General features: G+C 38.3%; 1 protein-coding gene across 1 annotated transcript; it reads right to left on the reverse strand.

Moving 5' to 3' along the window:
• Nucleotides 1-309: 309 nt before the first annotated feature.
• On the reverse strand, nt 310-7,215 carry LOC309696231 (adhesion G-protein coupled receptor G5-like). The gene is made up of 18 exons (XM_082517383.1): nt 7,018-7,215; nt 5,974-6,065; nt 5,816-5,893; nt 5,664-5,732; nt 5,376-5,552; nt 5,230-5,265; nt 5,070-5,132; nt 4,830-4,947; nt 4,582-4,738; nt 4,188-4,319; nt 3,986-4,096; nt 3,845-3,899; nt 3,581-3,678; nt 3,385-3,506; nt 3,044-3,309; nt 2,864-2,954; nt 2,499-2,779; nt 310-2,417 (listed from the first exon to the last, which is right to left on the reverse strand). The coding sequence occupies exons 1-18, from the start codon at nt 7,023-7,025 to the stop codon at nt 2,299-2,301; spliced, it is 2,073 nt and encodes a 690-aa protein (XP_082373509.1). The 5' UTR covers nt 7,026-7,215; the 3' UTR covers nt 310-2,298.
• Nucleotides 7,216-12,965: the final 5,750 nt, after the last annotated feature.

The following is a 12,965-nucleotide window of genomic DNA, read 5'->3' on the forward strand; positions in this document are numbered from 1 at the left end:
CATTTAAACAGCTCAGACTTTTATTTCAAGACTATGTTGTGTACATACAACAGTTTCTTTCACAAGACAATTTGCTTCTATGTATGAAAATCATATTTTGTCCTGATAAAATACAAAAAAAGTTATTACGACATTTTAGTCAAATCATTTATTTTGTCAAATAAAAGCTTGACAAACTTCATATGATATAGAGTACATGCAAAGATTTGACTTTAAGGCTACTTTAATAAAACTGAGAAAAGCAAATCAGGTTCCCTCTAAATGAAAAAATTATATTTTTATTATACTACCTTAAAAAATATCATAAGTACTAACGAAATCCACAATTCCCAAAAACCACTAAACAAACAAAACAGTTTGCCAAGATACACTGCACTTATATATATGCTAGTGAAATACAGTAAACTTTAGAGAATAGTTTCAACATTCAAATACCCTCAGGGAGCTTATCACTATAGGTAGTCATGAGCTCATTTCTTGTTTGCCAGTTAAGCTTCCCGCACAGTGGATACTGGTCTCTCTGGACTCAGAGTAATTATCTGAAGGCACGCAACACACTAACTGGCGAGTTCAGCCCCGACACTGTGTAGGATATGTGAGACAAGCCTTCCTTTCACCTTGATTCTGCTATTTTTAATCACATTGAGAAGCACATCAGTCAAAAAAAATAAATGTTTAATTTCTTAAACGTTTAAACTCTGCATTCCACTCTATGACTGATTCAAGAGGTCTGTAATACAACCTTAGTCAATGATTTACAAAACCCATATTTTATTTACAATAGACCACAGAAAACATTTTTAAGTTTACTGGTAAACGTGAAAAATCTGCTTTTTAGCAACAAACTAAACAAATGACAGATTTGTCATAGAACCATTTAATGTGACAGTTACAGTGTCAGGATTGTTTTTGCTATGGGAGAAGCATGAAGCAAATTTCAATGGATAATATATACATATTTTTAAATGTTTAAATTCAGACTTTCTACTGTTTCATGAAAAATAACACTCGTTTTGAATTTGATGGCAGCAACATTGCTCAAAAGAAGTTGGAGGCGAGAAAAGGCTAGAGAAGTAAGTAGTACTGAAAAGAAACAGCTGGGGGAACATTTTTTAAATAGTTAGGTTAACTAGCAACAGTTCAATAACGGGACTGGATATTAAAGATAGGCAGAGGTTCACCAATCTGTCATTGTGTTCACACAGTTCACAGTGCCATCCAAAAATGGAGGTTAATGCTTTATCATGCAAAGAAGAAGCCATATGTGAGAATTATCTAGAAAAGTTGCTGTCTTCTATGGACCAAAGCCCATTTAAAATGAACACAGCCAAAGGGGAAACTGTTATTTGGTCAGACAATTCAAAATTTTAAGATTCTGCTTGGAAAAAATGGATGAGGATGGAAGAGAAGGAAAATCCAGCTTACCAAAATTCAATGACTATACATCTCTGATGGTATTGGGCTGTGGAATTGGAAGCCTGGGCATCTGGAAAGGCACCATCATTGCTCAGAGGTATATGCAGGTTTTGGATCAACATATTTTCCCATGCAGATAAAGTCTTGTTCAAGGAGTTGCTTGGATTTTTCAACAAGAGAATGCTGAACTGCACAGTGCATTCATTACAGCAGCTTGGCTTAATAGTGGAAGAGTCAGGTGCTGAAATGGCCAACCATATCACCAAATAAAAACGTTTGATGCATCATGATAATAACTCGGAAGACAACCCAGCTAGGATCCTATATCCAACAAGATGGAATGTTCTTCTACCAAACGTCCAGCAGCTCATCCCAGCAGATGTTTATGGATTTCTGTTTAAAGGAAGACAGGTGCTACACAGTTGTCAACATGTCCCTGTCCCAACTTTTTGAGAGGTGTTACTGCCATCAAATTGAAAATGTCCTTATGTCTTTGACATGTTTCACTTTCCCACTTTAACATTTTACACCTTAACATCCTGACATGTTTACAATTGTGGTTGCGTATTCTGACTGAATCACAGCCTTCTATGAATTATTTGGCGTGAGTAAGACAAGTTTGTCTGTTAAAATATAAAAGCATGGGAACAAACATAGAGTCGTGCTCTGAAATGACTTCCAGAGTACTGACTCGAGCTCTAGTCCACATGAGTATTTGCGTCAAAGAAGGTGATCTGGGTTAGTGCTTTCATGTCAGAAAAGCCATTCAGCGGAGAGCACATGGGAAGAATGACCAAGTTGTTTCTACACAGAGCAACCTGCTGGAACTATATGAAATAAAATGCTGCCCTCTTGTGTCAAAATATGGTAAAACAGCAAGCCTTATGCATAAGGAGACGTTACAGCTGTGTTTGATGTAGCTGTGCTGCTACTTTGTGTGTGGATTTTGCCGTCTCCAATAATCTTGCTGGATTTATAATAGTAGATGAACAGGAAGAAACCTATACAAATAAAGAAGAAGGTTAAGGACTTTTAATCCAATAAAGAATGAAGTCAGCTCACTGTGACAGTTTTAGATTTACCTTGAAAGGAGTTGAGGATGGTAAAGATGTAGTAGGAAGCGATGAGCAAAGGTCCGTAGCTGAAGAAAGCAAAAGCCCAGGTGATGCCAAGAAGGAGGAACAGGCTCAGAATGGTGGAAGTGTTGCTCTTAATGGAACTATTGTCTTGGGCCTTTCCTGCTTTTGGCATTAGAACGATTTGCCTTACAGTTAGAATGAATACACTCAGAGTGAAGACGAACACTACAGCATAATAACCAATGTTGACCCCCTGGTGGATACCAGCATCAGAGATCCAGCACCTGAAAAAGGGAGTACAACGTGATCCTCTGATGAAGATGTTTGTGTTTTATCCAAGAAATCTATTATCAGATTTACAGACTTACATTGTTGCTGCTTTCCCCTCATTTGTATTAATATTAATAGAATTATATTTCTGGGAGGCAAGAAGAGCGATCACCACCACAGCCGGTATGACTAAAGAGAAGATTAGGAATATAAATTCTCCTGTGATTATTATTCATAATATGAGAGCATAAGTATCATTTTTGGCTCAGGTCTCTTACCCCATCCTGTGATGCAAATCTTCAGCATGTAATGTTTCACTTCAGTGCAGATTCGATGTAGACTGAGGTACAAGTGTAAAGCCTGCATGAAGAACCAGGTAAAAGTGGCCAACATCCCGTAGTGCAGAACTGCTGCTATTGCCACACATGCACCTTTGATACCCAGATTTGAAATGCTCTCATTGGTCAAGAAGGACAAGTTCAGGATCAACATGGCGACAAAGAGGTTCATCAGAATCTTTGTTGCTTCGCTTGCTTTCCTCTTTCTGTGGAGCAAATTAGTGTGCGTAAGAAAAAGGACTTTACTGAGGTAAAAATCCAAACTGCCTCGGATCTCTTACCTGACGAGAACGTGCATGAAGAGACCGACGATCAAGAAAAACAGCGACAGTCCACAACCGATTGAAGTGATGTAGGTCAGAGTATTAACATCAGAAGTGCTAATGTTTGCAGGTGTAGGTGACTAGGTTCAAATAGTTATGTGTCAGTATGTGCTGTAAAAAAAATAATTTCTTATTTCCTATACAGCTGTCTTACCATGAGTATGGCAAAAAAGGTTAGATGTGTGCACTGGCAGGTGATGCTGTTATTGGTCTCCACTGTTTGACAGCCATCTGTGATCCAGAGTGATTTCCCTGTTGGACAGCAGTAATACAAAGAAGTAACTGTTAAAGACAGACTTTATCACAGTAATCAGCGTGTGTGCAAAATGTGAGTGAACACTTCAAAGGTCTATAATTCCTGTGGTTTTCATATTAAAATTAGATATATATATAGAGAGATCTATTTGGGGTTTTTTACCGTTTGCATCTGTGCTGTTTCCATCCCAAGACATGCAAGAAGCATTCGCTCCTTTCTTTATCAAAATAGAAAATGAAAATCAGAATAAGTTTTCCTCTGAACTTAAATTGATCATTATTTCTGTTATGACATCACGCTTACCTTGTCCACATTACTGTACTGAATCTCGATGGGTTGTGAAAGGTTTTGTATTTTTGCCCCCATTTCTATTCCCACTATCTCACTGTTTAAATAGTATTTACTGCTGTCATCCTGTTAAGATTAAAAGATTGTTAATAGATCAGGTTTGGTCAATATGTTTATACATATGAAAAGTAAGTTTTTAGTTGAGCTGTACTATTACCGCATGCTGTTGTGGAAACAACAGAATTCCAAGAAATGATCCATTTCCCTCCACTGCCATTTTACTGGCCTCTTTAGGAATTTTCATTAAACGAAATGGGCCCGTAAAATTGCTGTTTCCTCCTTTAACAATCTTTCAAAATGAGAAATGTTTATCAGCAAAAACAATTATAAAATAATGATGTCATGCATATGTATTATACAAATTAAAACTAATATATGCAAATGAGCATTAAAGTATCTTTTGTATTTCATCAGAATGTTCAATAACCAGAGTAATTTTCACTGAACTCAGAAATATGATTTTTCTGGCAATTATTCCATGCCTCAGACATTAGAGAGTTAGTAATCCACAGTCTTAAAATTGTGTCACGCTCTTTTATCAAACACCTTACCTTCACGCCAGCGTTTTCTGTGAAGGCAAAGTTCATGTTGGCTTGATTTTTCTGGGAGAGTTTGACAATCACTCCTGTGATGTTGCCCATCTTGATTGTTGCTGTGCCAAAATTACCCATCATTTCAAGGACAAAGGATAGATTTTTCATGACGTCTCTGTAACACGGAGACACAGTTAGTTTCTTAAAGTAGATTTCAAAAGTGCACAATATTGCAAAAATATTTCTATGAAAACTGAGATATCTACACTGGGTTAGGAATGGTATGGTTGATGGAAATGTCAATAGTGTCATTGTCATTGCTGGTGGTTGTTGTGGATGGGTTGCATGACACAGTCCATGTGTCATTATCACTCACGACATATTCTGTTTTATGTAAATGTACACAAAGTATGCAAACACACACACACAAACACAAGCGGGCTGTTGTTACACTTGCTAACATTAAATATTTGTTTTTAACTGATTTGATAAACAAATAATTATACCTGTGAGGTTTTCACGAAAGCTCCCTTTGCTCAGTTTCATATTCATACTCATATTCTTCATACCTTGAACACATAAAAGTATGAAATTAGAACTTGTGCACTGTCACTGCTGTCACATTGTTTCATGTAGAAATTAAGAGGAAAAGGTTTGTGAATTTACTTTCACTCAAGCAGCGGTTGATGTTACAAAAAAAACCTGCAACAAGATGGAAAGTGCATCAGATCATTGGTTGGAAACCTTTTCAAACTGATCAAATAAACTTAAAATTTGACCACTGTGCACTAACTCACTTCTTAGAGGCTTACCAGGGCTGCTTTTGTTGTAGAGCTGGGATGGCATACATGAATAATTATGCTCTGGATCCTTCATCACCACAATATCTTGCTTGGATAAAATCTCTTCAGTTAAATTTAGCCTGTATTTACCTTGACTATCTATTTTTACTTCAATATTGCAGTTGAAATCCGTGTCGTTACAACACTCTAAGAAAAATTTAAAGCACAAACACATTTAGCAAATAACCAAGACAAATGTTTTTCCCCAACAGCTTGAAAGCAAAAAAAAAAGAAAAGCTAAAAATTAGATAACTGTACCTGCACGTGTATTATTTGGTTGGATGTTGAAACAGAGTTTAGTTCCATTGTCCTCTTGGTAGATAGTTTCTAAATTAAAATATAAAACCCCAGATTACTAAGTTTGTCCTTTAACCTAATGATGATTTTTTCCTGTATTGTTTTTAACTTACTTGATGGAAAATATGAATCAGCTAGTGTTTTGGGACTGATAAAGAGGGTATTATTGGGTTTACTGTCTCCATTTGTGCCTAAAAAATTTCAACGTAAAAATATGAGAAAAATATTTTGAGAAATACTGGTTTCTTTTAAGCTAGATTTTGTTACTTACCTGTGCTGTACAACAGAAGCATTAGCTCCACGGCAAACATCAGGCAATGGTTTACAGCCAATGGTAACATTATCCTAAGGAGAAAAGGGAGCCTGCAAATGAAAATGGAGCAAGCTTACTTATCACAACCTAAAACTTAATAAGTTCCAGCTTCTATTTCCCAAATGAGAATATGTTCTGCGTTGTTGAGTTTCACAGCAACTTGAACTTACAGTCATTATTTTTGCTGACAAATATACCTTTGATATCTTCCTCTTTACTTTGACTTGCAAATAAACTGGTCCCCCTTTTTAAATTATATGTTTCCTCAGAAAAAACACTGCCAGAATGCTACTCCCCCCCCCATGGGCTGGACTGTAGGTCTGAACATAAATGCTCCAGTAATACTTTATCCCTTGTACTGATATGAAATCTAAAGAATGTGCAGTTTTTAAAATGTATCTGTGCTCATTTCAGGTTGGATGGAAAACAGGAAGTCATCACTCTGATTGTGCTAAAACCTTCTAGGTATCCGCAGGTTTCTAAAGATGTGCAGTGTATAGGATTATTTACAGTTGTAGTCAGATGTTTACATACGTTCATCATGGGCTTGAATGTTTATGCAACAGACATCTTACTTTAAAATATAAGATTTGAGTGCACAAATTATGATTTTATTTTGGATTTTTTTCTAATCCACAAAATGTCAAAAGTATACATACATTCTAATATATGTACGTACGCCCAGTAATATTTGGTTTAATGTGACGTGGCAAGTTGCACCTCAGTGGCATGCTTTTGGTACCCATTAACCAACATTCTTCTTGGCAGTGTTGGCAGAGTTAGTTTAAATCTGTTGGTTCCCTGGCATGGGCCTGGCTTTTAAGCGTACAATGGTGTGAAAAAGTGTTTGCACTTTCCTGATTTCTTAGTTTTTCACATATTTGTCACACTTACATGTTTCAAATAATGAAACAGATTTTAATATTAGACAAAGGTAAATAAATACAAAATGCATTTTTAAAATGATGATTTCATTGATTAAGGGAGAAAAGTTATACAAACCCATCCATCCATCCATCTTCATCCGTTTTATCCGAGGCCAGGTCGCGGGGGCAGCAGCCTAAGCAAAGAGGCCCAGACCTCCCTCTCCCCAGCCACCTCCTCCAGCTTATCCGGGGGAATACCAAGGCGTTCCCAGGCCAGCCGAGAGATATAATCTCTCCAGCGTGTCCTGGGTCTGCCCCGGGGCCTCCTCCCGGTGGGACATGCCTGGAACACCTCACCCAGGAGGCGCCCAGGGGGCATCCTTGTCAGGGGTCGCCACTTCAGCACGCAGTCAAGTTCTATACTCTTGCTAATGACCTACTAATTGTATTCAGGTGTGTTGCACCAGGGACACATGGAAAAGTTTCATGACACTGGCCCTTGAGGACTGGAGTTTGAGACCCCTGTCATATGGAATATGACAGGTGTGGTTGAACTGCATGAAGACTCTGAAGTTTCTCTTCTCTTCTGGCAGGACAGGAATGTGGCCTTGTCCTGTGAGCTACAGTAAGGATGTACTTAGAGTAGAACTGGACTGTCACCGGCCTCAGGCTCTTCACCCTTTTCAAAGACAAAGCAGTCATTTAGATAAAATATTAGATATTGTTTACCTGTAAATGCACAAAGAGAATTTAGAAATGTTATTATTGTCAAGAGTGAACAAGCACTGATAGTGTAATCTACAGCTGTGGCCAAACGTTTAGAGAATGAGAAGTGTTGTTTGCTTATTTACAAAGTTTGCTGTTTCAGTGATAGTTGTATATCATATTATATCACTTCAAACAGAGGTGACCCAGTAATGCTGCACTAATGAATTAGACTAACTATTCACTTTAGCTAAAGTTATTCAGTTAGCTAAAGAGTTGGGATGCTGTGTAAGATATAAATAAAGCTAAAATACAAAGGTTTGGACAGTTTTGCATGTTTCCCTACTGTAGGGGTCTCTGCAAGCATACAGAGGGGCACTCTGAGAGGGTCCAAGATGACAACTTTGGAATTCTACTAGAAACAGTCGATCATATTTGTTGTCAAAGCTGAATTCAGGGCAAACTACGCTAAATTAGCGTTTTAGCTAACAGCTACAATAAGCATAAAAGTTACTTCCCGTCAGTAACACTTTCGGTCCGCTAGTAAAACGTAGTTCTATTAATCTGCACTTGAACCGGAACTGGATGTAAGTTCCAAAAAACTGAATTGTAGAACTGAAACTGAATGGTGAGAAGTGAAACTGAAATTATTCGAGAGCTAAATTTTTAAAGGATAAAATGCAGTTTCAAAGCAAATCAATTCATTTTCAAAATATAAAATTCAATTTCAATTTAGTTATGATCATTTTCAAACCAATAAATTGAATTTCAAATTAGACTAATTCAAATTCAGTTTTTAAAAGCATTTATTCAAGTTACAATTCAGATTCAAGCCTAGCAATTCAAATTCAAATTTAACTTATTCAAATTCAGTTTCAGATGGCACAGATTTCTGCCCATAAATGTCACCGAGCAGTGACTCAGTTTATGGTCAAAGGCTTGCACCCATTTACCACAGCAGATGCCCCCAATTTTCGGTAAGTGAATGTGTTTAATTGTAGGCAGGGACATTACTGGATATTCTTGTGTAATTGCTACAGAATAGTTTATGTTCCATCCATCCATTCGCTTCCGCTTATCCTTTTCAGGGTCGCGGGGGGCGCTGGAGCCTATCCCAGCTGTCATAGGGCGAGAGGCGGGGTACATCCTGGACAGGTCGCCAGTCTGTCGCAGGGCCAACACACAGGGACAGACAACCATTCGCACTCACTTTCATTCACACCTAGTGACAATTTGGATTATCCAATTAACCTATCCCCACAAGCTGCATGTCTTTGGACGGTGGGAGGAAGCCGGAGTACCCGGAGGGAACCCACGCAAACACGGGGAGAACATGCAAACTCCACACAGAAAGGCCCCGGCCTGGTGGTGGAATTGAACTCAGGACCTTCTTGCTGTGCGGCAACAGTGCTAACCACCGTGCCACCGTGCTGCCTATAGTAGTTTATGTTATACTTTGTTATTGCTACAGAAGAATATTTATTTAATTATTATACATTTACAATTTTTTTTCCTGGGGTCCCTGTGACACCCCATTGAAGAGCCGTAGGCTGGATCTCTTAAGATCTCACTGTTGGGTTTGTAAGGCCATGTTACTCCTAAATTTCTATCTTGTTCAAAGAGAAGATATAAAACAAAGTTCTAACAAACAAAGTTAGTGTTCTCCTTTTTAAAAAGAATCGATAAGAGAATCGATAAAGAATTGAATCGTTAAACAGAATCGAAAATGGAATCGGAATCGTGAAAATCTTATCAATACCCATCCCTACATGCATCTATTTGAAAGAGTGAGCGTAAACACAAAAACCTATTTTATTTTATGTGCTGGAATGTGCAGAAAATAGGTTTAAAAGTAAATTAATTCTTCCAGTCAGAGAATGTTGCATATAATAAATTTTTTGCTTGATGCATAAAGTTAAAAGCTTAAAACTAATAAAACAAGTTTTAAAAAGAGACTTTTCCATCTGATTACATTTTGTATGATGGATTATGCAGAAAAAGTAGAATTGGGCTGAAAGATCTATCGCTTTATCACCTATTCAGGTTGTAAATCATGTTTTTAAAAAGTAACTAAGTAATTAATTACTTTTGAAAATAAGTAATCAGTAAAGTAACGGGATTACTTTTGGGGGGAAGTAATCAGTAATTAGTTACTGATTACTTTTTTCAAGTAACTTGACCAACACTGATTATGACTGAGTTACAGCAACTGCTTGATTGCAGTTGTTGCTGCTAAGAGAGGCCCAACCATTTATTAGGTTTAGGGGCAATCACTTTTTCACGCAGGGCCATGTAGGTTTGGATTTTTTCCCCCTTAATAATAAACACCTTCATTTAGAAACTGCATTTTGTGTTTACTTGTGTTGTCTTTGTCTAATATTTGAATTTGTCTGATGATCTGAAACATTTAAGTGTGACAAACATTAAAAATAACTTTTTCCCACCACCAACTATATGTCGAATAGTGTTGAGGTCAGGGCTTTAGAAAGGCTGTTCCAGAAGCTCAATGTTAGCCTGCTTTATTTATTCCAAAACCAGATTTGATGTGTTTGAGATCATTGTCCGGTTTGAACACCCAGTTGTGTTTAAGTTTTATGCTGCTGAGTTGAGGTGAAGTTGAAGACTTTAGAGGTAGTCCTCCTTCATTATTCTATCCACTTTGCGCAGTCTAACAGTGTTCTGAAGGCAGGACTGTGATGCAGCTTTCTGCCTCGCCACTAGAGGGCGCGGCCGTTTTGTGAGTAATGTTTGACTGGGATGGAAAATGGTGTTCATGAAGGCAGTGTGAATCACAAGTTATGCTCGGGAGCAGAGATGGGCAGTAACGCGTTACTTGTAACGCGTTACTGTAATCTGATTACTTTTTTCAAGTAACGAGTAAAGTAAGGGATTACTATTGCAAAATCAGTAATTAGATTACCGTTACTTTCCCGTAGGAACGCTGCGTTACTAAAACCGTGATTTTTTTTGCGAGAATGTCTCATGACAGTGACGTAAGCAAGTGCGACGTTGGTGACAGCAGCTGTGTGCAGATCAACAATGGATAATATATCGAGTGCGGGAGAGAGTATGAGCGTGCAGCGTTTAAAGTGTGGAAGTACTGACCTTACTTTGAGTTTGATTCCATAAAAAGTGACAAAAACATTAGCGTCCATCGTGCGTGGGAAGAAAACTTCTTTTTACAGCGAAAAAAACCCCTAAACTTCCGAGCAAGCACCGAGTAGCTACGACATAATGGGAAACTCACAGAGACACTCGCGCGGATTCTTCAACTGACCGCAGCACACCTGCATCAGGGTAAACCTCCGCCTACCCTGCTCCTGCTTTACAGGTGAAAATAGAGCAAAAGGACCGCTGAGTCTTTGACTTTATTTATTTTCTGCTGTGTTTTACTTGCATCTGTTTGAAAGAGTGAGTGAAAACACAAAAAATATTTTATTTTATGTGCTGGAATGTGTAGAAAATAGGTTTAAATGTTAAACTAATTTATTCAAGTCAGAGAATGTTGCATATAATAAAATGTTTTGCTTGATGCATGAAGTTAAAAGATTAAAACTGATAAAACAAGTTAAAAAAAGAGACTTTTCCATTTGATTACATTTTGTATGATGGATTATGTAGAAAAAGTAGAATTGGGCTGAAAGATCTATCACTTTATCACCTCTTCAGGTTGTAAATCGTGTTTTTAAAAAGTAACTAAGTAACTAAGTAACTAAGTAATTAATTACTTTTGAAAATAAGTAATCAGTAAAGTAACAGGATTACTTTTTGGGGGGAGTAATCAGTAATTAGTTACTGATTACTTTTTTCAAGTAACTTGACCAACACTGCTCGGGAGCAGTTTATGTGGGTTCAGTGAGAGTGTGCGTCCATAAGACTGGTGAGTTACAGGATATTTCTTGTGTAAGAAGGATAGCCTGTATGTTTTCTTGCTCTGGACGTCCTCTGTTTGTACATTTTCTATAAGCTAAATTATCGCTAAGCTAAGCGGGCTAAGCTAAGCTAAGTTCGCCTAGGCCAAACTGAGTTCAGTTTGAGTTGGTGATTTGTTATGTGTATTTGCCTTCTTTAGTTGGCATCATAAGTGAGTGGGGCACAAGAGTTAAGTGATGGGAAGATGTTTATTATTTAGGTGTGCTGAGAGAAAATGGAAAAAGGACAAGCTGCACATTTCTTTTAATATCCTCAGAGACTCTCTTTTAACCTATCAGAAAGCCGTTAAAGAGGCCAAGTCCTCCTACATATCAAACCTGGTTAGCAGTAGTGTCCATAAACCTCAGACTCTGTTTCGTGTTTTAAATTCCATTGTTAATCCTTGCATATCCACCAGCCTCACACCTTCTGCCACCCTCTGTAATGACTTTCTAAAGTTCTTTGTAAACAAGATTTCCTCCCTGCAGTCTGTCATTCCATCTCCACCTTCCAATCCCTGTGTTTTTTCTTTGTGCCATTCTGCCTTTAATCAGTTCGAACCAATCTCTCTCTCTCAGCTGCATGAAATAGTCTGCAAGGTTAAGACTACCAACTGTTCCACCGATGCTATCCCCTCTCGGCTTCTGAAGCAGGTTCTGGACTCAGTCGGACCTTTCCTTCTGGTCCTGATCAATGCCTGCCTCAGTTCTGGTTGCTTTCCAACACCCTTCAAGCACGCTGTTGTTCAACCTCTCCTTAAAAAGCCTAATCTAGATCCATCCCTACTCTCTAACTATAGGCCCATTTCCAACCTCCCTTTTCTGTCCAAAGTACTGGAACGAGCCGCCCTCACGCAGCTCCAGCTATTTCTTGACAACAACAATCTCTATGAGAAGTTCCAGTCTGGTTTTAGAGCTCGGCATAGCACAGAAACCGCCCTACTGAGAGTTTTTAATGATTTGCTTTTAACTGTTGACTCTGGTTGTGCTGCTGTCTTAGTAACCTTGGACCTGACAGCAGCCTTCGACACTGTAGATCACAACATACTGCTAGCCCGCCTTCAACATTGTGTCGGTTTAAAGGGCACTGTCTTAAAGTTTTTCCAGTCCTATTTGAATAATAGGAGTTTTTCTGTTCACCTTGGTGAACTGTCATCTCCCAGAGCTCCTTTAACCTGTGGCGTACCTCAGGGGTCCATACTAGGCCCCCTGTTGTTTATTCTGTACTTGCTCCCTCTGGGCGATGTGCTCCGTAAACATAATGTGTCCTTCCACATCTTTGCCGATGATATTCAGATCTACCTCCCTCTGAGGTTGAACTGCAATGTTTCTTTGCAGCCGCTACTCTCCTGCTTGTCTGACATTAAGACTTGGATGACTCTTAACTTCTTACACCTTAATGAAAGCAAAACTGAAGTCATTGTGTTTGGGCTTCCTAAAGATCCCAACTTCTCTCTTGACTTTTTGG

The sequence above is a fragment of the Aulonocara stuartgranti genome (genome assembly GCF_965226115.1).
Source record: "Aulonocara stuartgranti genome assembly, chromosome: 19".
Lineage (NCBI taxonomy): Eukaryota > Metazoa > Chordata > Actinopteri > Cichliformes > Cichlidae > Aulonocara > Aulonocara stuartgranti.

Coding starts and splice junctions, on each gene's coding strand:
- LOC309696231 (XM_082517383.1), bottom strand. Junction 5,894..5,973: donor GCTTCTGTTGTACAGCACAG/GTAAGTAACAAA, acceptor GAAATTTTTTAG/GCACAAATGGAGACAGTAAA. Junction 3,310..3,384: donor TTCATGCACGTTCTCGTCAG/GTAAGAGATCCG, acceptor TTTGCTCCACAG/AAAGAGGAAAGCAAGCGAAG.